The sequence below is a fragment of the Diachasmimorpha longicaudata genome, chromosome 6 (assembly GCF_034640455.1).
Source record: "Diachasmimorpha longicaudata isolate KC_UGA_2023 chromosome 6, iyDiaLong2, whole genome shotgun sequence".
NCBI lineage: Eukaryota > Metazoa > Arthropoda > Insecta > Hymenoptera > Braconidae > Diachasmimorpha > Diachasmimorpha longicaudata.
The window spans coordinates 7,398,759-7,420,671 of NC_087230.1; the positions used below are offsets into that span (position 1 = coordinate 7,398,759).

Genomic DNA, 21,913 nt, shown 5'->3' on the forward strand with positions numbered 1-21,913 from the left:
CCCCAGGGACAACCGGAAAAAAGTCATTTCGTCTTGAATTAAATGAAGAAAACGATCTGAGGGGGCAATGGTGGACACACAGTTCGAGTGTCACAAGTGGGAGATTCTCTATCCTGAATGATGTGCTTCAAGGACTCTATGTGAATTGTCCAGGGAAATAGAATTACAAGAACGAAACGAAGATGCCCAAGAAAGATCGTTCGAGAATTGATCGTCCCTCTGGCTCCGAGCAAACCTGTCTCTTCTGCAATTCGTCAGAGGATGACGAGCTGAAGTATGGAAAGATTCACCATTACAATGGTATCACCACGCACTACTACTGTCTCCTGCTGTCATCGAATATGCAGCAGAAGGGGGACGACGACGAGGGCATTCTCGGATTTTTAACTGTAGATATTCTAAACGAATTGAAAAGAGGAAAAAGACTGTCTTGTTCGTACTGCAAGAAGACTGGTGCGACCCTGGGATGTTGTAACACGAAATGTAAAAAGATATTTCATCTCCCGTGTGGCTTGAAATCAGGTTCACTGCACCAGTTCTTCGGTGAATTTCGTTCCTACTGCGTGAGTCATCGACCAAAGCAGAAGATTGATGAAGTCATAAAATCTCAAATATCGGAGCAATTGCTGTGTTACATCTGCTATGACAACGTCGACCGAAATAATTTATTCGAGACCTTGTGGGCGCCCTGCTGCAAGAAAAATGCCTGGTTCCATCGATTCTGTGTTCAGCAGCTTGCCATGAGTGCTGGATACTTCTTCAAGTGTCCACTCTGCAATAATAAGAAGGAATTCCAGAAGGCCATGCTCGATAATGGAATATTCATTCCATGTCAGGACGCCTCGTGGGAACTGGTCCCTAATGCCTTTCAGGAATTGTTGTACAGGCACAACAGATGTGACGCTAGCCAGTGCATCTGCTCCAAGGGCAGACGATACACGAGCTCAAACCCCAAATGGGAGTTGATTCTCTGTCGTACGTGTGGCTCCCAGGGTATTCACGTGGCTTGTGGCAGTTTGAAATGGGGAAACGCTACGTGGGACTGTCGAGAGTGTACCTCGATACTCACGAAGACCATTCAGGAAGATTCGGAGGAAACGAGATTGTCGGAACTTTCAACTTCGTCACGGAATCCATCGACGAAAGGTAACTCTTGTAATTCCAACAGCGATGGCTCGGAGTCTGATATATCTGTTGGTATCGAGGAGCCTGTTTATGGGCCAACGCCTTGGCCAGCGAATACTGCCAACCCACCTCAGCCTGCCCTACGTCCTGGGCCCAGATCATTCAAACTGAAGCAACGGGAAAAGCTAAGGACAGTCTGCAATGGCAATTCTGAGGGAACGAGTAGCGAAGCCTCCAGCCGACGTTCGGTGTCCTCGTCTTTTCAGGCTGATCGAGTGAGCCAAGGAACCTCCAGCACACCTTCGACATCTCTCCCAACGCCTGGACCAATCTCCAGCACAGGTCCTGGGACATCCAATTCACCTGAAGAGCTTGTCATTCTGGATAGCGATGATGAACCATTATCAGAGAGATCAGCAGTTCCAGTTGCCAATATCACGCAAAACGTGCTGATGACGAATAATGAAATGAATATTCCTATTCACATGCCTTCTCCACTGCCAAACGGTCTGAGGATACCTAAAGACGTGGAACCGTCAAACCCTCCAGCAAATGTACCAGTTATCGAATCTACTTACACAGCTACAGGTATGATGACTGCCCAGTCTATTCAGCACATGGCGGTGGGACCATCAAATGATCCAGTGATCTTTGGAAACATTCACAGGCCTATTCAACTCCCACAAATCCCATCAGGCACTACCTTTAACCCTCAATTTGTATTTCCATTGCAAGGACAATTCTACTCAGCTACTCGCATTCATGCTCACCCTGATCACATTCCTGAGACTCCTGTGATGAATATCCAAATCACGAATGTCACTTCACTCCCCCCCGAGGAGTTTGGCGAACCTGAAGTCCAGAATGGGCCAGTTTCATCAACATTGAAGACAATTCCAGAGCTGGTTGACGTGGAGTCTGACGATGAAGAAATCAACTATCATCTCTCGATGATTCAGCAGTTGAGGCAAAAGAGTTCCAAAAGAAATCTGGGAAATCTTGAGAATCAGCTGGTGAATCGTGAAAAAAGACCAGTAGCGCTAGCACCAGTGCAAAATGGAGTCAACTATGACAGTCCACTGCAGGCCAGCGTGGTGTCAACAGATCGAAAGAGACTCAGGACAGACTGTCCCCCTGAGGTTCCTCATGGACCTGCTGATGAACTACCAGATGCATCTGATAATCCGTATGTTCGTGGGGTATGCTTAGAAAATGCTGCCATCGTCAAAGTCCTGGGGAAGGAGTTCGTCCTCCCACTTCCGGAGGAGCCCAGCGTCAAAGTGAACAGCACTTGGCAGCCTGAGGTAAGTAATGATGAACTGCTCGTATCTATCTCTTGGGAAAGATATGGAACGTATCTTTTGTCGAGAATAACGCGCGCGAGGACTATGATTTATTTTATCTGTTCCCCGTGCCTTACTCTCTCTCTCTCTTGTGTACAATCTACGATTCTAACAGTACGACGGGGATGCAGGCACCAAACCTGCTGACGATAAACCAGAGTCAATCACCCCGTGTAGAAGGGGTCGGGACCATTCCATGGAGGATCCAGTCGGAGGGACAGGCTGTGAAAGCTGTTGCGTATCAACGTAAGAATTTTTCATATTGAGTATACATATATTAATAATCTAGGACAGTCAATAGTGACGACTTAATACTTCTAATTTTCCGAATATTTGTAGAGGAAAAAGTTGATTGACAGAAAAGACTCATTATTTCTAAACAAATTCAAATTGTTTGATCAGTCTTCTTCAAAAAGTAAACTTCCCGTATTATTTCATTTTTTAAAAATATTTTAGAGAAAAAATTCTTGAGTGGTCTTCCAATACAATTTTTATTGCTATGATTCAGTTCAGCCAATGGTGATGCCATCGCAGAATACGATGCAGTATCAGCCAGCACAAGGACCAGTATTAGAACCACCTCAGATCATTCAAATCGACTGAAATCCTTTAATTCCATATCATTGAAGGATTTGAAATTCCGTGTTTGCGGGAAAAATACTGTAAAGGTACTTATTTTCTGCATCTTCGCATGATTGAAAAAACCAAAATAACAACGGATAAAAATATCCTGTGACAATTTTCAGATGACGGTCAATGATGTAATGACAATGAACTTGAATCTTGACATAGGGCACAGGCGCAGGCCAGGGCCCAAATCTGTCGTTGAACGCCGGCGGCGTCTTGGATCTTCGCTGGTACGTGGATCCTCCTCGATTTATTATGACAGCCGAATCAAATTCGAAATGAATGGTGTAAAAGGTCCGACGAAAGAGACAACTTCAGTCATGAACATATCTAATTTTTTAAAATCCCCCGAGCGTCGAAAAGCAAACGCTCTCAAGGAGAATATGGCACCAACGTCGACTAAGAAGGACCTGGCCAACTATTCGCCGACGTCTGAGAGGAGGGTCAAACGTCCACGCCTTGATAGAGACGTTTCCATGCAGTACAATGGACAACAAAGAGAGGGGAAGTTTTTCTCGAAGCTTGTGAACGACAACAATAACGCAGGGACTAGCAGAGATGGCCTCAAAGAGCTCTCCCACTCCCTAATTAATCAGACGAGTGAATCCGTCAGTAAGCGACCATCGAGACCATTGAGAATCAATCCATTATTCGTTGAAGATGAAGAGAGATTACCTGTTAGCATAGAATTGAGCAGAATTCGGCCCCTGCTGCTGTCAAGCCCATCACTGTTCGGAGAGAATGAGAGACCATTGCCACGAGATTTCGTGAAATTTCATAGCATAAGTGACTTGAGATCTCATTCATCTACCGAGAATCATTTTAAGGGAATACGCAGGAGAAGCAGAAGTTTGAGCAGTCTGTCCCGTGGTTCAGAATTTTTTGATATTAATGTTAATGATAGTCGAATCATTCTCCAAAGACGAGGGAAGAAAAGAAAGACTCGGTCTATTGAGAAGCACAATTGTATGAGATAATTTTATCAGGGCATCGATCAAATTTTGATTCATTTCACCTATTCAGTTTGAATTTGTAATTGAAAATAAAAATGTCGTATATTTACGCAGCTAAACACATATGTCGCTCGTGTATTGGCCAAAGTTGCAATGGTTATGCTATATATTTTGTCAACATGATGGCTAACTTGATCGATTGAACATTTATGATCACAATAAAGTATTTTATTTATATTCCTGTTTTTGTTCTTTTTCGTGCATTTAATTTTTTGAGTTAAAACAAAATAATTGTCCTTCACTGAAAACTGTTTGGAAAGTAATTGCTTGCTAGTTTTCCGTTTTCCTAACCCACCAATTGAAAAAAGAAATAATGATCAATTATTTTCAAAAATGTTTCGGGAGCTTTGCCAGAGACTATAGCGAATCTTTGGCTTGGCACTGCATGAGAGAGAAAGGATGAAATGACAGGGTGACAAGTGTCACCATAGTTTTACAAATGGCGGCGCCCTATTAGTGTTTTTATGTATACGGTACTCAACAAAATACATTCAAGATTTAGTGTGAAGAAATCAGGATCATCATAATTATATTAACAATGAGTAAGCGACATGGATTATCGGTGAGTTTATTCATCTCAAAATAATATTGAGAGATGATTCTGTCCATGGAATGATAGATCAACATTACTGAAGATTAACCTAATATTCATCTCCATCATGAATGAATTTTCCCACAGAAAGAGGAAATTGCGAAGCAATTTATGTTGCCGGAGAGAAAAAGCAAGATAGCCACGTTATTGAAACAGGATGGACAGGCCTATTGCATTTGCAGGAGCTCAGACAGCTCTCGTTTTATGATGTGAGCATAACCTATATTTGCTAACCGTATTAATTAGTGTCCATTCATTCTAAAAATCCGCCCTGCAAAAAATTTTGAAACAGACAAAACTACCAGCTTCACTCGAATGCTCAACATCTTAATAAAAAAATAATCATCTCCTTCAATGTTTCAGTGGATGTGATGCATGTGAAGAATGGTACCATGGCGACTGCATCAACATCACGGAACGTGATGCCAAGTACATAAAACAATTTTTCTGCGTGGTAAGTGCCTCAATAAAATGTCTTCCACCTGATTGATAAAATCCTGCACAGACCATGTCATTGTCGTGAGAGTTTCAGCCATCAAACGATTAAGATAGTCCTTCATTTTCAATACTAAATCCATTCCAGAGATGCCGAGAAGAAGATCCCTCCCTGGTAACTCGTTACAAGCCCCGAAGGACCGAGCAGGACGATCGAAAGGTAAAGAAGTACAAAGAGAAGGAGAGAGCTCACAGACACGATCACGACGACGCCTGGGACACAACAATAATAAAAAAATCCTCGAAACGATGTGGCGAATGCACCGGCTGTCTGCGCACCGAGGATTGTGGCAAATGTGATGCCTGCAGGCACCTGAAAAAATTTGGCCCATCAGTGAGACTGAAACTGCGTTGCATTCAGAAGACATGTCGAACCGTGGGAATTCCCTTGAAGCCTTCGAAGAGTGTCAATCGCAGCGACAAGCCCAGTAAAAAGCGAAAAAGGGACTCTAGCAATGAGAGAATAGAATTTCTGGAACCCCCGCAGCAGTGCTATGGGCCAGCTTGCACGAAACAATCTCGTTTGGGCTCGAAATATTGCTCGGACGAGTGTGGAATGAAACTTGCCACCAATAGAATCTATCAGGTTTTGCCCCAAAGAATTCATGAATGGTCATTGACGTCTTGTGTTGCTGAGATGAACAACAGACGTGCTCTGGAGTCTGTCAGAAAACAGCAGCACGAAGTCCGGAGAATTCTCCAGGAGTTGGATAAGCGACACATGGAGCTCGATCGAATCGTCGAACGTGCGAAGAATGCGTCAATTGATTATAGTTACGAGGTGGACGATAACGAGGACACTGAGATGAGTATGTACTGCATCACCTGCGGTCATGAAATTAATTCACGCACGGCTATCAAGCACATGGAAAAGTGCTTCAATAAATATGAGTCGCAGGCGTCCTTTGGCTCGATCTTTAAGACACGAATTGAGGGTCAGGTCATGTTCTGCGATTTTTACAATCCAGTTAATCGTACTTATTGCAAACGTCTGCGTGTTCTGTGTCCTGAGCACTGCAAAGATCCAAAAGTCAGTGATACAGAAGTCTGTGGTTGTCCTCTTGTTACCAACGTCTTCGATACGACTGGGGATTTTTGTCGGGCTCCCAAAAAACACTGTTCTAAGCACTACGTGTGGGAGAAATTGAGAAGGGCTGAGATTGACATGGAGAGGGTGAGACAGTGGCTAAAGATCGACGAACTTGTGGAACAGGAGCGACAGATTAGGGCCAGCATGGCTAATAGGGCGGGAGTTCTTGCGCTGATGTTGCACTCGACTTACAACCATGAGCTGATGGAGCAAATGGCCCAGGAACAGAGTAGAGAGCATGGCAAGACAAATGAAGAAGACGTGCAGAGATAATGGAGACAACTTCAACGAGAAATCGACGGAGATGTCCAGTGATTCTTTTTTCTATGTAGAATATGATTTAATAAACTTAGTTCATGGCAGATGTGGGCAAATTGTGTTTTTCTTGACATGATTTTTTTCGAAATAATTTCAGTTTATTTGTTTTCATTGAAATTTTTATTTAAGAAAATGAAGTACAATGGGTTCCTTGTTTAGATTATTGTCATTATTGAACTTAGCACCTCCTTCAAATTATTTTCTCGTTGTGCATTGGCCAACAGTAAGGCTGTATCAGTCGCTGCGACTCGTTTACACTGCAGCGACGAATCTCGCCTGAGCATTATGCTGTTGTCGTGATACCCACGTGTTTTCAATCCTTTCATATACATTATGATTGTTCATCATAAATTGTGTTATTAGATTGTTACCCTTAAGTTTTTGGGAGCTTAATATAACTACAACACTGGTGTTACTATTTTAAAGTTTTGACAAAGGTAAATTTCGTTTTTTATCCATCTAAATTCATCTGTAATACTTTTATAGGTTATGATATCACACTGACCGGTGGATATTAGTATCGTAATCACGTTGAAGGTCGCTTGCAACAATTATTTCAATTAATAATATTTTGCGTTTTTGAAGTTACTGCAGTGAAAATGTCGACATCACTGGCAGAGCAGCTGCTGAAGCTGCGTGTGCCCCAGACATCTCTACTACAACAAGATAAAAAACGACCGAGTCTTCTGTTCGATCCAAGGGAGGCTGCTAATCTTGATCGAGAAACTGTCTTTAATATAGGTGAATAATTAATGAGATAAAATGGGATAAAATCATAACTTTTGTTTTCAAATGCAAATGATTTGTTGAACCTTTCCTGGGTCGCATGCTTTTTGTGCGTGAAGAATATATTTGAAATCTGTTCAATCTGTTAAATGCAAATTTAACCAGTCTCATTATTAATTTTCCACAGGTAAGAATGGTCTCGAGGAATTGATAAAACTCTCTAGTGTATTCAAAGAATTTGAATCCACGTTATTCGCCCAAAGTGCAATAAATCTGGAGCGTTCAGTTCAAGATGCCAAGTTTAACAAACGTCTCGACACAGGGATAGAGAAGTTTTTAGTTTTCTTGTCACCTTATTTTCTACTGAACACTGCTCACAAGGCCCTCGAGTGGCTCATCTACAGATTCCACATTCACCAATTCAACAAGGATGCCTTTCTCATGCTCATACTTCCTTATCATGAGACAAGAATGTTCGTTCGAGCTCTACAGTTGGTGGAGTTGAAGAATCAGGCTGACAAATGGCACTGGCTTCAGCCCCTGCAGAGACCTGGTGTCCCCCTGTCCACCATGACACTTGTCAATCGTGTTGCCGTGGATAATGCTCTTCTGAAGCTCCTTTGCAATCACGTGGTCCAAGCAACAGTGGTTTACGATAACGAGGCAGCCTCTCTGAGCACACTCTACGCTTTTTATACTACAGCTATCATTGGAAGCATCGAGAGAACTTCGAAGATATCCGAAGTACAGATTAATTATCTCCTTCCGTCTTTGGTTAAAGGGTTGTCCAGTACAGTGATTGATTTTATCGCTGGAAATTATATGATTCTCGTGCAATTATCCAGAAAAACAAAGCTGACTACTACCACTGTGGAGTACCTGATGGCAAGAGCCTTGAAAAATCCAACATTGAAGCACGATTTGATACTCCTCATTTGCTCACTCTACGAGGGCTCGTACAATCGACCCAACTCAATTGCCGATAAAATAGTGTTGAGAATATCCGGCTTCGACTGGTTCTGCGATGAAATATCAAATGTCAAGTCTGAAGGAGTTAAAGTGACTAAATTTCTCGTACCACTCGTCGAATCAGCTATAAAAATTGTACTGAAAAATCCCCGTGAGAATGGAGGAATCAGAAGAATGGTGAACGATATATTTCAGAAAATTCAATTTGATGATATCGAAGTGGAAGTTATTCTGCGAAACACGTTGAAACCCAATTTGATATCCGAGCAATTGAACGAAGAAGGTAAGATGTTTTTATCGGCTCTCTTCAACTCTCTGGAGATCAGGTATCCCCTCCAGTTCGACGAGTACCTGAAGAAGCTCATGAAAACGAGTGAGAAGAAACCAGAATCCAAGGAAGCTCTCCAGTTTTTAATGTCTTGGCATGGAGGAGTCGAGGGTACGAAAAAATCAATGGACATTTTTGATAAACTCAATCATTACAGTGCTGAGCAACGAATTATGGCGATGAAGTGTCTGGCAGCATCTCCCGGTGAAATAGCTGAGGGATTCCAGGACATGCTCATCAAGACGATGCTGGATAGATTCAACGATGACGATGTCAGAGTTGTTGGGACACTCTTGAATTTTCCCGTCAAGATCCTGACACGTTTATTCCCAGCTGATATTTTAACAGACAGACTGATGATGCTTCTCTCACAGTGTCACACCGAAAAGAAGAATGTTCTAGCTCAGCCAGCAGTTAAGCTCCTGCTGGAGCTCTGCGACGACGGGGACGACACGTGCATTTTTATCGCGACTTTACCGTACCTCTTCCCGAGCACTGAGAGTGAAACAAAAATTGCAATGCAGGTTCTCAATTCGGATTTTGCAAATAAAAATAAATATCTGAGTGTTGTCCAGAGAGATGTGGGTCGACAAGCTGATGCTGCGTTGATTTGTTCAGCAGCATTCCATAACATCCTTAACACGGAGATTCTCCCACCGACTGAGAATATTCTGACGACGATGAAGACGTCGTACGACAACGACGCCACGTCCTTATTTTTCAATTTAATTCTCCTTGGATCTGTTTGCCGTGTGCCAGTGGGATCTCTGCCAGCAAGTATTGCCCTGGAAGTAATTGAAATGGCTGCCGAGATGATAAAAAAATATCCGAAAGTGGAGAGTTTACCTAACTGTAATCAACTGAATGGGGACACAATTCAGGATGGCTTGAAGCTGACGTCGCAAGGGATTCTTCCGCTTCAAGCCGTCACGTACGTCCTAGAGATGGTTCACAGACGTCTAGAGCTCAAGGCCGACAGGATTTTGGACTTTGGGGCTAATCCCCAGACGACAAAACTTGTCCTCCGCCTCATGGAGATTCTGTTCGATGGTGTGGCTCTTCCAAAACGACAGCCACACTACTCTTGGTGTCTGAAGATCTTCTTTCAGCGGCACTTCCCTACTGGCGAAGATATGCTCCGGTTTTTATCTGAATTGTTCATACAGCCGGTGAATCCACAAACGTCTTTGCATGCTCTGAATGCCACGTCGAAGGTTCTGACAAAGTGTAACAATTTTCAATGGCTATTCAAGGACAAAGTGTTTCTCTCGAATTTCTTGATCGTTTTGTCGAGGCACAATAAACAATGTCGAGAAGCAGCTGTTGACGTCCTGAGACAACTGTCCCAAACATTTAATCTAGAAATGGAGGGCTGCTCTATGTTGCTGTCTGAACTCGCTCAACGATCGTCTGAACTGGCTATGGATCCTGATCAACTATCATTAATTCTCTATACCCTATTATCCCCCGATCCAGACGTGAAAGCTCAACTGAAGAAGGAAATGCGTAGAAAACTCGAAAAAACCCAGGAGTTTTTCTTCAGTATCATCTCTGATAAGGACACGCCAATTCATGTGACATCACAGCTGCTCGAAGTACTCGTCCACGTCAACGGTCCAGAGTTATTGAAGGAGCTGAGCGTCACAGGGCTAGAGTTGCTGGAGAAACTCGAAAATAATCCCAAGAACACTGACAGCATGGCGATGTCATTGAAAAACATTCTGCAGAGATTCAATAGTACAACTGTTGGGGCTCTTAACGACGAGACAGTCTGGAGATTCTTCGAAACAGCGGTCACCAATCATCGTTTACTCATTCCTAGTGAGAATGGTCCGTACCCACCGAGTGTCATCCTCATCAAGCAGATTGACCATCAGTTCTTCGAAAATGCTGGAAAAATATCGGAGAATCTGCAGAGAAAAATCTTTTCTCTGTTTGTCGACATTGTCACCGACTGCGATATTGGTAGTATAGTGGCAGTGGCCAATAGGTCAGTCCGTAAAATAGCAGTCGATGCGCGTCTCGTTGTTGAAGAGCTCCGAGGAATGAGTGAAGCACAATCGCCCAAAGACGATGACTATAAAAATTCATCAGGAGTCTCGGCGAGGCTGAAGAGGCGCTTCAAGACCCTCAATATTTCACAACGTCCTGAGGTGGTCAATACACGAGACTGGAAACGTGGGATAACGATTCTCGAATTCATCCAGAAATCGGTCAACATCGATAATGAAAAGTTATTAATGCCTGTACTATTTAATCTCTTGAGAATGTGTCTGAATTTTGAAGAGCAGAGCCCATTGGAATACACGAACCAACTGTTGCTCTCGAACATTCACAAACTGGCAACGATGAACATTCCAATACCAGATCCTCATTTGCAAGTGGATCTCATCTCGCAGTGCATCAGAACATCACACAATCCTCAAACTCATCATCACGCTCTTCTAGTTCTCGTTGAACTTTTCAAGGTAGCTGATATTGACATAGCTCTCCACAACATAATGCCAATTTTCACGTTCATGGGGAGTTCGGTGCTCAGGCAGGACGATGCCTACTCCATACAAATTATTTCTAAGACAATCGAGACTATTGTCCCCATAATCAACGCCGCTGACGACGAGACCCATGCGTGTGAGATACTAAGAATTTTTATTGTATCGCTAACTGATATACCGGAGCACAGAAGAATTCCCCTGTTCGTCAAACTCCTACAACTTCTGGAGAATCATCTCCACTTATTCTATCTACTGACGTTCGAGTGCCACGTGTTGGCACAGAATAATATTCATCAGAACCAGAAGAACTCATCGCAAAGACTTGAATTTGCCCTTACGATTTCACAAGAGTTTTTGCCTAAGACATTAGTTGGAGTTTGCATTGAGTTGGTGAAATTCCTCAGGAGTCTTCCAGTTGAACTTGAGGAAAATGCCAGTCAAAGATATCTCGCCTTTCCAAAGAAACATATTTTCAATGTTGCTCAGAATACTCCGAAGCAGTTGAGACACTACAAATACACAGCTGTCCAATTTTTGAATGCCCTGCTGTCCTCCCCTGACTTCGTCCACAGAACTGCACATTCAGATGCAGCTGGAACTGAAGCAACGAAGCCCCTGTACGACGCACTTCTCGTTGAGCTGGTTTTACTGATTGAAAGTACTTCGAAGAGCGCTGATCTTCACCAGGGGAAACTCAAGGGTAAATATTGGAAAGTCCTTCTTCACACTCTTTGCGATACCCTGGATGCCATCAACGCACTACTCCCGAACGCTGTCTTCATCGCCAGTGTAAAGAAATTGATGAATCATCATCACGTAACAGTGAAGAGAAAGTCCCTCGAATTGCTGAATAATCGTCTGCAGCAGAGGAAATTCGGTGAAGAAGATTACAGCGATTTATTAACTCTCGTCGATTCACTTCTGGAGATAATTTGCCACCAGGGAAAAGTGCTAAATCAGGAAACAGAGGTTATTCAACAGACTGCTCTCATAACTCTGAAGCTATTAGCCAAATTCCTGGCATCTGACAATCCGGAGAAATTCAAGCCTGTCTTGGAAGCAGCCATTGAACTCCTCAAGACCAAGGAAGGACCACTCCTAGGCTCCATAGTTCTTTGTCTAGCAGAACTCTGTGGTACCATGAGAACCCACGTGATCCCCTACCTCAGCAGGTTTTTCCCAGCTATATTGAAGCTCTTGAAAGCTCGCTGCTACCAAGAATCACCGGACGTGGTCACCATTAGCATCATCAGTGCACTTCAAAAAATCGTAGAATCTGTTGGCAATTTCCTGTCCCTCTATTTGGAACAGCTGTTGCTGGAGTTATGCAAGCTGAGCACTCTTTACACTGACAGTGATCATCCGAAGATTGGGATCATTGTCTCCAGGATGAAAATCATACGACAAAAACTCGTCAGTTGTGTTAGGATGAGAGTTTTGCTGCCTGCCGTTGAGAAGACTTACTCGAGTCTTCTGAAGTCCGAGAGCTACCAGTGCATCCCGGTTCTGATGGCTATTCTGGCTGAATCCTTTGTCAATTTAACTAATTCAGATCTTCAGACGGCCATTCCCGATGTCACATCGTTCTTCCTGCGTGTCCTTCAATTCAGGGAGGATATCCAGATTTCTGGCGACGACGAGAAGCATCGGGAAAGCCTTCAAAGGAACATTACTGATATTGAAGAGAACGCTGGCAAGAGTTTAGTCTCACTGGTGTTAAAATTGAGTGAAGCTACTTTCAGACCATTGTATTATAAACTATACGATTGGGCAGCGAGAAACCCCGACAAGAAATTGAGAAATATCACATTCTACAGACTGTCAGCAAACATCGCTGAATGCCTTAAGTCGCTGTTCATTCTGTTTGCGGGGCATTTCCTCAAGCATGCGGCTGCTCTCCTCCAGCAGAATAATTTATCTGTTGTCAATGAAGCAGCAGACAACTGTCTGGAGAATGAAACTGACAGGATTGAACTGATCGAGAACATTCTCACAACACTCTGCAGAGTCTTTAGTTATGATGCTCATAATTTTGTCAATCAAGAGAAGTTCGATATTTTGTCACAGCCAATTGTCGATTACATCGAATATACTGAAGGATCGAGGGAGAAGTTTGAGGAACGCTCGAGCCAGCTGGTGGTGCCTTGCATAGCTGCGTTCGCCAGTGCCATTCAGGATGATTCACTTCATAAACAACTGGTCTATCAGGTTTTGCTGAAAACGAGACATACGAAATCCCACGTGAGGAGTTCGGCCTTGAGTGCCTTGATCGAAATTGCCAGGAAACTAGGGGAGGATTTCATGCCTCTGCTACCAGAAACTGTACCTTTCCTAGCTGAATTACTGGAGGATGAAGATGAAAATACGGAGAAGATTGCGCAAAATGCTGTGCGAACGCTCGAAGATATTCTTGGAGAACCGTTGCAAAAATATTTTTAAATTAATTTGAATGTATATTTTTGAGATAAGAAAAATTAAGTTAATTTATGGAGAACAAATCCAGGTTAAGAAATAAAAAATGAAGAACATTGTTTTTACAGATAAAAAATGTGTTTTTTTTTAATAGTCCATCATATAATACACGTTATATTTTTTGTAATGTACATACAAAATATTTATACATGGCAATTGAATATTCATTCGATGATAAAATAACGAATCATGTATTCCTCCCACGATTGGGAAAGTAAAAATAGTTGTTTTTCTTGTATCATTATGTTAATAAATGCGCGAAAATTCTTGTGAATGCAATGACTTGTGTATTGACTTATCGCAGGACGAATCCTTTTTGCATTCTCATTCGATATTTGTTTTTCAAAGAGTAGCGTAACTCATGTGACTGAGTTTTATAGCTGTCTTCCTCGGTTTATATTTTACAAACGCAAAACTTTCAATCGATATTGAATTTACATCATTCGAGTCACTTTAATCGTTCATTCATCTCATTGCAATGAACCTTCGCAGTAGGCCATCAAATTTATATCTTTTTCATTCGACTTAGAACTAAAATATATTTGTATTTTTTGCTTGAAACGGCGATCAAACTTGTGGGACATCAGACAGCTCTCTCATTTCCTCTCGTTCCCCCGCCACTGGTACTTTTCTGCAAGAGAATGATAATATTTCATCAGCCAATTGAAAAAAAATCATATCCTGAGGAAGGTTCGATTTTAGGACAGGATCAGCGGACACAGAAATTTTTTTTTCTGTCAAAGTGTGATTCAAAACCGATTACCTTTTTCTATACTGGAATATGAGATAAACGATGACCGCGTTGCCCACGAAGAGTAACGCCATGAGGATCGTAGGTAATAATACATCTGCAAAAGACAATGCACTTTAGTCAACCCATGAAATTCAATGATAACTCAGTAATGAATGGATTCTTTGATAAATGCTATCGAGTAGTTTCTTAGCTGTGTACGAAACCGAGTGACTCATCCACGCGTGAATCTACCATGTGGCCCGATGAACTCTGAACTTCTTTGGCTCGAACTTTACACTTTTTTTCATGCAGCTTGAGTAATACAGATCAACAATCGAGGTTGATTGATAACTGATATGAAATACTCCCAAAGTTTTTTTTTATCTGGAGTAATATATTCTTTCTCGTCAGTTGGATATAGCGCCAGTATCCCTTATATGCTAGCGTGCGGATACTGGGGTGATTATGAAGTTCTGAAAATAATATTAATAATTATTCACTAACCTATTACGTAGTCGGACTGTTTGATCATGGCAGGTGCTGCTGGGTCCATATTTAATGTCGAGTCTGCGCTCTCCCCACGTCCTAGTCTCACCCCTGTAGCAATTGTGTTATCCCCCGAGAGACTCGACAGCCGATTATTTTCTGTTTCTGTCTTGAGGATCGCTGCAGAAGTAGCTGAAAAAATCGAGGACGAGATTAATCGAATTTTTTCATTTGTCATTTGGCTGTATTTAAAATTTAACCGAATGGTCTTAACAATGAATGAATAAAATAAAGGAACTCGAGGATTTACTCTTCTCCTGCTGATTATGCAGAAAATTAATGAGTCGGTGAGAAAATTAAATTGAAATTTAATACGTTTTCATCGGAAGGAATGTAACTTGCAACTTTTGCGCTTCAAAAGCGCCTCTGATAAGAGGAATGCTCCGTTAGCCTCGTATCATAATCTCCGAGAATGCAATACATCCATATACACAATAGTCTTATTGTCAACGAAACAAAAAAAATGTTTCACATAAAGAACAAAACGTAATATTGGCCGTTTCCAATTCATCCGCGAAGCGATCAACACATTGTCTGGTCGATATTCCCAAAACCGAAGAAGCTAGCTTATTTTTTGTAGAAACATTTTTTCTAGAGCAACAAAAGACCTACAGAAAAGGTCTTATCAAAAATTCTGCTGTCGCCCTTCAATTTCGAGATAGCCTTCGAAATTAAAACATGAGACAACGCCAAGTGAAACCAATTGACCACTGCTGCAAAAATTACTCTGTGGTATCACGCGTTTATCACGTTCTCATAATATTTATCCATGTTGATGTTTATCTCCCACAGAGCTATTAACGCAAAATATAACGCTTGTTCTCTTCGGAGTGGTGACACAATCGCTTCAATCCTAACGTCATGGTCAAGCCGTGATTTTTCCCGATAAATGCAATCTCTCCTTTCCTCATCTGCATGCAGTCCTCCAAAATATCTCTAGTATTTCTAAATGAAAAAAAAAACCCTTAAAAAAAATTTAATCTCAAAATGCTATCTCTCCAGCAGCAAATGCAGCTGATAGCATAATCGCTGAAGATAAGTAAGTGATTTTCACAATCATGACAAATTCGAACATCAAGAATGTGACATATAGCTTTTCATCAATATTTTTCAAACCGTCGTGATGAAATAAAAAACCACTCACTGATGAGATTCCTGAAGGTGTCAGCGAATATTCGTATCATGATGATGTCTTGTCTGATAAATTGATAACCAAGTTGACAAATGCGCAGTCAAGGATTTTAAATCCTATCACCACTGACTTCTTATATTTATTTATTTTGTCTTTCCTGAAGATCCGCTGTCAGCTGTGAACAGCCAGGGGAAGCAGTAGCATCACGTCTTAGTCGCGCGCGTGGTATCAACTAAACTGTACCCAACTCTGTTTGTCTTTTCCCCTTCCTTCATAACCTCCCGCCGAACGTATGTTTCTTTACTACAGTTGAGTAAAATACTGTCCAAAGTCTCACTTCTTACAGCCCCATTCTTCGTCACTTTATTTCCCTATCTAAATTTACTTCAACCGGTGCTACAGCACTCGACGGCAACAACGAAATCAGAACTTGTTGAGCTTTAAGTATTCTCCTTAACCGTCAAAAAATCATTAAAATTCCACGTGTATCACAGCTAATGACGCTATGCATACACTCGAGAAGGAATTTTTTAATAGCACTGAAGAATGGCGGGTGAAGCACTGATGGAGATCTTCCAGCACTCGAATTCAAGCACAATACTGTGGGTCACGAGGTCAAACGTTGGTAAGTTGAAAAATTCAACATCATCACCATACCGAGAGACATCCAGAGCATTACTGGCCCTCTCCAACAATGATCTTATAGTCTTGTTGCAATCCAGCGTTGAGTGGCGTGATCTGCTCTTTTCACCGAGTTATCATGTTCGATTGACATTAAATAATGACCTTTGAACTGGTGTTTATCATTCTTCCTAAATCCCCAGTCAGCATGCAATATCTCACGCCATCACGGAAATATGGGCCGAGTGGTTTTTCATTCATGAGAGCTCATTCCTCTTACGCAACACCAAAACATGATGTCGATTATTTATCACAAATTGGTGAGGGAAAAAATGTTATGTCAGTATGGAGTTCGTTTGCTGATAGACTATGTGACCATTTCAATGTACTACGCGACCAACAGCTACGACCGCTGGTGAGTGAACTTCTCAGAATGCTTTCATTGATATCATCTCCACCGATTGAATTTTCTGCTGCATAAGCATGAGGTGGGACAACTTAAATACGAACGGAATAATCACGCGAATAAAATGCTGATGACGTTCAATGATTGAGGAGTAATTAGGGGTAATTATTGGCTTTAGTGGATATTCCTACCGCTAATATGTCACTCACTCACCTGCCGAAAGTCCGTATTTGATAAGAATTATCGATGCTGTGTGCACACGTGCTACTCCAGCCGAATTGTCGGCACAGTACTGGCTTGACTGGCTCGACTCGGCATGGCAAACAAGAAAGCTTCACGTGGAAACAGGGAACATAACGCATACATCGGGTACATCTACTCTCATATACACACACACACAACTTTGAGTATTTTCTCCCACTACTACAACCTGCATTTCGCCCAGTGACTCGTCACTCCTCATTTGTGAGGGTCTCGCCCCCTCAAAAAGGTCGCCGCCGTTCGATGATCAGGGGCGTAGGAATGAAGGCCACGTATACCTGCTTTTGAATTGCATTTTACGGGGGATATCGGCAATGTCTGGGGGTCGTGCAACTTCCGGGTGCGATTAAACAATTTTTTTTTTCATTTTTTCATAATATGATATTTATCTATTTAGGAAAATCCCAGTCAGCGGTGGAGAAATATTACGTGACGCACCAGGAACTAAATTCGAGAAAGCAGTCGAACGCATGGGACGGGGACAGGGGCAGGGGATATCTCTGTTATTCACCCCGCTATCTCATTCTTTATCGTCATCCCATTCAGCACGTCATTCCCAAATATCTCTAAATTTTCTCTTTTTTCGAGTCTACCAGAGCTGGTATTGTAACTGGACATATTCAATTATTTTTTACGATTTGTTATAGATCGAATATCATAGTTTACAATTTTATAATTCTACTGTGAAACAATTCTTTTGTTTATTTTGTTGGGCGATACGGAATTTTAAAAACGTGAACTTCGTCCAAATGTTTACTATTTACTGGTGCCAGCAGCGCAACCCCCGGATACGTAATTTTTTAATATTTTTCTTACCAACACAATTCGGCAAATGCTCGATGCTCTCGTTCCATCGGCCTCGATCGCATTTGACTGTCTTGGTGGGCACCCTGGTGTCCGGAAAAATATTCCCCGTATGGCATTGGAAGGTCCTCGTCTCCACAGTATCATTCGCAATAAAACTCCCATTTGGCGCCAGAGCCCCGGGGCACCCAACAGCTGTAAACAATACACAACGTGATACAACAGAAAACGAAAAAATCATCTGTCATTAACATTACCTTCGTACTGCAATAGGAAGCCCCGCGCAGGGTAGACCCTGGATGACGATATGAGTTCCAAAGTCACCTGATTGGAATTCGATACAATTCGAGTGCCTATTCGGGTGCCGCAGGACTCGAATATCGTATTTCCACTGTCCTGAATTCGTATGATATCTGCACAGTTGCCATCAGACTCAGGGCCTTAAATTCATTAAACTAATTATTATGAGGAGCTGTTTGTGCTTGTGGGGTACGGTTGACTCACTGCGAATGTTAAAATCGTGGAAGTGGAGCAGAACTTTTTTGCCTGGGACAGTTTTGAAGGCCCAACCGCAGGAATATTCACCGGGATAGTACAGAGGATAACCCGGGGATTTTATGTACCCAGCTTCGTCGTGATTTATCCTCACTTCTGTGTTGCAGTATCGGCGAACTGCATCTTCTGCGAGAGGAAAAGTGGAAAAATTACAGAACTCCCACTTCGCTCACGATAAGAAGTGAATTTATTGAACAGCAAAACAAACAGCTTTTTATTTGCATTGCCATTGACAAATTGGCGAACAAGTCACACTACACTGCACTCCATTTATTTTTTCCGACAGATGTCTGAGGTCATAAAATTAGGGGTAGTTCAACAGAAGGTGTAAGCTGGTAATTTATAGTATTTATTACCGGGAATGCAGGCATATTTAAGCTGCAGATCAGCAGTTGGCCAGGCAACCCCTCCTGGATGGTCCTCAGCCACAGTGAATCGGCAGTGGTGGTGCCCGGAACACCTAGAGAAAAATATGGGAAACAATCAATTCGCTATCGCTGCCAGAATATATGTAGAATGACGCGTGTTTGCATTTTCAACAGTGCCTGCTTTGTATATTTTATCAGGAAAAAAACCCGCCGGGAATGTAATTGCAATGCTCACCCCCAACGTAATGCAGGAAGGGTGAATCGTGCGATTGAAGCGGCAGAGACTACATCCACCCCTTCGATGCGATGGCAGCAGTGGATAAAATGAAAGGGAATAGACTGAAAGGGGGTGCCGAATAGCGGGAAGTGGGATGAGAGACTGGGGCTGAGTGAGACGAGTGTTATACGACAAATATGAATTTCTAGGCTCTGCATGCAGATAAAATACAATAAAAATTACGTCTCCGTCTTTTCCGTTATTCTGGAGCGAAATGTAGATTGAAAAATTTTATGGGACCAGTCTGACATTTTTTTTCGGAGCCCTTCGTAATTTTTTTTTGAATATTTCTCTCTGTGTGCACAAATAATTATGGAGTAATGGACTTCAATTTCTAGTACTTTTTCCTTGTGACCTTTTGATGGGCACAAAACATACTGTAATTTACGGGAAACTTCCCTCCTTGTACATTAACTTGGCAGTTTATCTGGGATTCATTGTTCATTTCAAGAATTCGGGGGGGACATAAATGTTGAAGCTCTTAGAATCTACCTATATCTTCATTAACTTATTGTTCTGGATCGGCAGCAGAATGTTTCACGATCCTGCAGGGGTGAGGGCCAGGGGCTTATGAATTCGATTGCCGATAGCCTCTTTGTGAGATGGCCCGTTAGGTAAATACCCTCGATTCTCAAACTCACTGATCCTCCCCTTCTGAACTACACATCTGTGATTTTTCCCATTCTTGGTATACTATTTGGTATTTCATATCGGACATTCAGATGGGGAAAATTTTGTCTATGGAAACTATATCAGGATTGAAGCTAAATAATGTGAGTTGTAAATGGTGCCAATAATTTAAGAAAAACAATTTTGAATCTAGATTTTCATTGTAATACCCATTTTTTTGAGGCAAATTAATTGACATATTTGATTATGCAAAATAATTAAATTTTCACTATGATCTGGATTTCCTCAATAGATTAAACATTTCTATACTTTTGTGGTTACTTCTGGGTAAAAGTCACCTCTCAGGTTTCACCAGTTGGATTTACATTTGAACTGAAGGACATCGATAATTGAAATAAGATTATGATTGCGCTGTTCACGTAAATTAGTACAGCACAGGTCATATCAAGAGGCCATGAAAGCTATCGGGAACAAACTAAATGGATTTCAATCATGTTTGCACCCACTCGTACTTTGTATTTATTCAATTTCAAGACTATTTTAAAAATTGCAATAAAATGAAGTAAATGTTTCCCGAAAACGAGTAAAATTTATCACTTGCCATCAATCTTTTCCACGCTCACCATAAACTAACTTTCTCTACACGATTACCCATATTTTATTACTTTTGTAATATTTTTTTATTTAAAAAATCGTTTCTGACTCACTTCCTATTGAAAGACTTCCGGAGATCCACAACGGGGCCACTCTCGTCGTCCTCATCTTTGATGTAGTTCCCTCTGAGTTCAATAGTAACAGTTTTTCGTATCCTTGAACTGTAATCGTACCACTCGGCGGCACGTTTCCAGGCCTTCACCGAGTGTTCGCAAGCATTGCTAGTCTTTCGATGGTACTCTGCCTGGAGAACAAAGATAAAGGCACGAAGGGAGCGACAGGTAAGGCGCAGAAGTGCGTCTGAGCACACCTCCTCCTCGACAATTTCCATATAACCCCCAGTAAGCTTCACCGCCTTCACAGTCCTCGATGTTTTCCCAGTAATTATATTTACACGCAATAAAATCGCAAGCACCAACGCCATCCCCGTCAGCCATCTGGACGATTGCATTTTTACCGATTTTCACCATTACATCAATATCAGATAACGACAGCCACTTGAAACCTCTGGAGTCGGGCACTAGGTCCTTGAGACCCGAGAGGCGACTGGAAATAAACCGGTAGCGATATGACTCCCAGAATTTCCAAGTATTTCAATTGGACTATTAAATTTAGAACTGTTTGAACGAAAAAAATCTCGATCTTCTCGATTCACCATCATTTTTTTCTCAACTCCCCACCAAACAAAAAAATCATCGCTTTGTCTTCGCCACTCGGGGGGGTGTACATGACCTCATTGTTTCAAATCCCCGGGTTTTTTTGGCCTCGCGCCAGCGGGGAAAATCATCTTCTTCTGTTCTTCTCAAGGACTCTGATGTAATTCCACCGAGAATCACTTACAGTTGGATACACATTGTTATATATGAAGACAGATACTTTCAAGGTCTCGTTTAATCGTTGCACTATTTCTAGAAAGTTTGGCGATTACTTTTCAACAAGTTAGTTTCTATTACAAACACTCGCGAAGAATACATTCCAGGGGGTCGGTCCGCAAACACTCCGATCCCTCACATTTTTGAACAAATGCTTTGAAGACTTTTTTTTCCACTGCAGTAATGAAATCACGGAAATTTCGATTTCACCCAATCTCTTAAAACTAATAAAATTAATTAATTCATCAATTAATTTAGTGACAGGCACATTGACACATCACGTGAACGAAAAATCGAATGCTAGAACAGGAGCGCTCCGTTTGGTAGCCGAACGCCAAGTGTCAGACGTTTCACGTATGGACTGGTTGGAAGCTAGCAGAACCCCTGCAGAAAACTCCACTAAATCTAAACTCTGTGAGAGACCCCAGTGGTTAGCCACGTGCGGAGCAAATTCAACCGTG

General features: G+C 42.0%; 4 protein-coding genes across 5 annotated transcripts; 3 read left to right on the forward strand and 1 right to left on the reverse strand.

Moving 5' to 3' along the window:
* The first annotated feature begins 182 nt into the window (after positions 1–182).
* LOC135163489 (uncharacterized) lies at positions 183–4,285 on the forward strand. 2 transcript variants are annotated; one of them, XM_064122942.1, is made up of 4 exons: positions 183–2,429; positions 2,584–2,714; positions 2,977–3,136; positions 3,215–4,285. In XM_064122942.1, exons 1-4 carry the CDS (start codon positions 183–185, stop codon positions 4,070–4,072), a joined length of 3,396 nt encoding a protein of 1,131 aa, XP_063979012.1. In that variant the 3' UTR covers positions 4,073–4,285. The 2 variants fall into 2 exon arrangements, with proteins under 2 accessions (XP_063979012.1, XP_063979013.1); XM_064122943.1 differs by having other exon boundaries at positions 3,261–3,528.
* Positions 4,286–4,515: 230 nt separating this feature from the next.
* Positions 4,516–6,647, forward strand: LOC135163719 (CXXC-type zinc finger protein 1-like). The gene is made up of 4 exons (XM_064123447.1): positions 4,516–4,670; positions 4,788–4,909; positions 5,064–5,154; positions 5,284–6,647. The coding sequence occupies exons 1-4, from the start codon at positions 4,647–4,649 to the stop codon at positions 6,556–6,558; spliced, it is 1,512 nt and encodes a 503-aa protein (XP_063979517.1). The 5' UTR covers positions 4,516–4,646; the 3' UTR covers positions 6,559–6,647.
* Positions 6,648–6,880: 233 nt separating this feature from the next.
* L(2)k09022 (lethal (2) k09022) lies at positions 6,881–13,656 on the forward strand. The gene is made up of 3 exons (XM_064123398.1): positions 6,881–7,040; positions 7,189–7,344; positions 7,517–13,656. Exons 2-3 carry the CDS (start codon positions 7,203–7,205, stop codon positions 13,558–13,560), a joined length of 6,186 nt encoding a protein of 2,061 aa, XP_063979468.1. The 5' UTR covers positions 6,881–7,040; positions 7,189–7,202; the 3' UTR covers positions 13,561–13,656.
* Positions 13,650–21,757, reverse strand: LOC135163724 (uncharacterized). Its single transcript, XM_064123451.1, has 8 exons — positions 20,634–21,757; positions 19,008–19,111; positions 18,601–18,777; positions 18,354–18,536; positions 18,109–18,291; positions 14,831–15,004; positions 14,357–14,441; positions 13,650–14,224 (listed from the first exon to the last, which is right to left on the reverse strand). Exons 1-8 carry the CDS (start codon positions 21,029–21,031, stop codon positions 14,161–14,163), a joined length of 1,368 nt encoding a protein of 455 aa, XP_063979521.1. The 5' UTR covers positions 21,032–21,757; the 3' UTR covers positions 13,650–14,160.
* Between the last annotated feature and the right edge of the window lie 156 nt (positions 21,758–21,913).

What these genes read in the sequence shown, in the direction of transcription:
- LOC135163489 (XM_064122942.1), top strand. Translation starts at nt 183, where the DNA reads ATGCCCAAGAAAGATCGTTCGAGAATTGATCGTCCCTCTGGCTCCGAG. An exon ending in GAAAGCTGTTGCGTATCAAC is followed by an intron (nt 2,715 to 2,976) that starts GTAAGAATTTTT and finishes GCTATGATTCAG; the next exon opens with TTCAGCCAATGGTGATGCCA. An exon ending in GCGGGAAAAATACTGTAAAG is followed by an intron (nt 3,137 to 3,214) that starts GTACTTATTTTC and finishes GACAATTTTCAG; the next exon opens with ATGACGGTCAATGATGTAAT.
- LOC135163719 (XM_064123447.1), top strand. Translation starts at nt 4,647, where the DNA reads ATGAGTAAGCGACATGGATTATCG. An exon ending in GTAAGCGACATGGATTATCG is followed by an intron (nt 4,671 to 4,787) that starts GTGAGTTTATTC and finishes ATTTTCCCACAG; the next exon opens with AAAGAGGAAATTGCGAAGCA. An exon ending in GACAGCTCTCGTTTTATGAT is followed by an intron (nt 4,910 to 5,063) that starts GTGAGCATAACC and finishes TCAATGTTTCAG; the next exon opens with TGGATGTGATGCATGTGAAG.
- LOC135163724 (XM_064123451.1), bottom strand. Translation starts at nt 21,031, where the DNA reads ATGCAATCGTCCAGATGGCTGACGGGGATGGCGTTGGTGCTTGCGATT. An exon ending in CCACGATTTTAACATTCGCA is followed by an intron (nt 18,537 to 18,600) that starts GTGAGTCAACCG and finishes AATGAATTTAAG; the next exon opens with GCCCTGAGTCTGATGGCAAC. An exon ending in ATATTCCAGTATAGAAAAAG is followed by an intron (nt 14,225 to 14,356) that starts GTAATCGGTTTT and finishes ATTCTCTTGCAG; the next exon opens with AAAAGTACCAGTGGCGGGGG.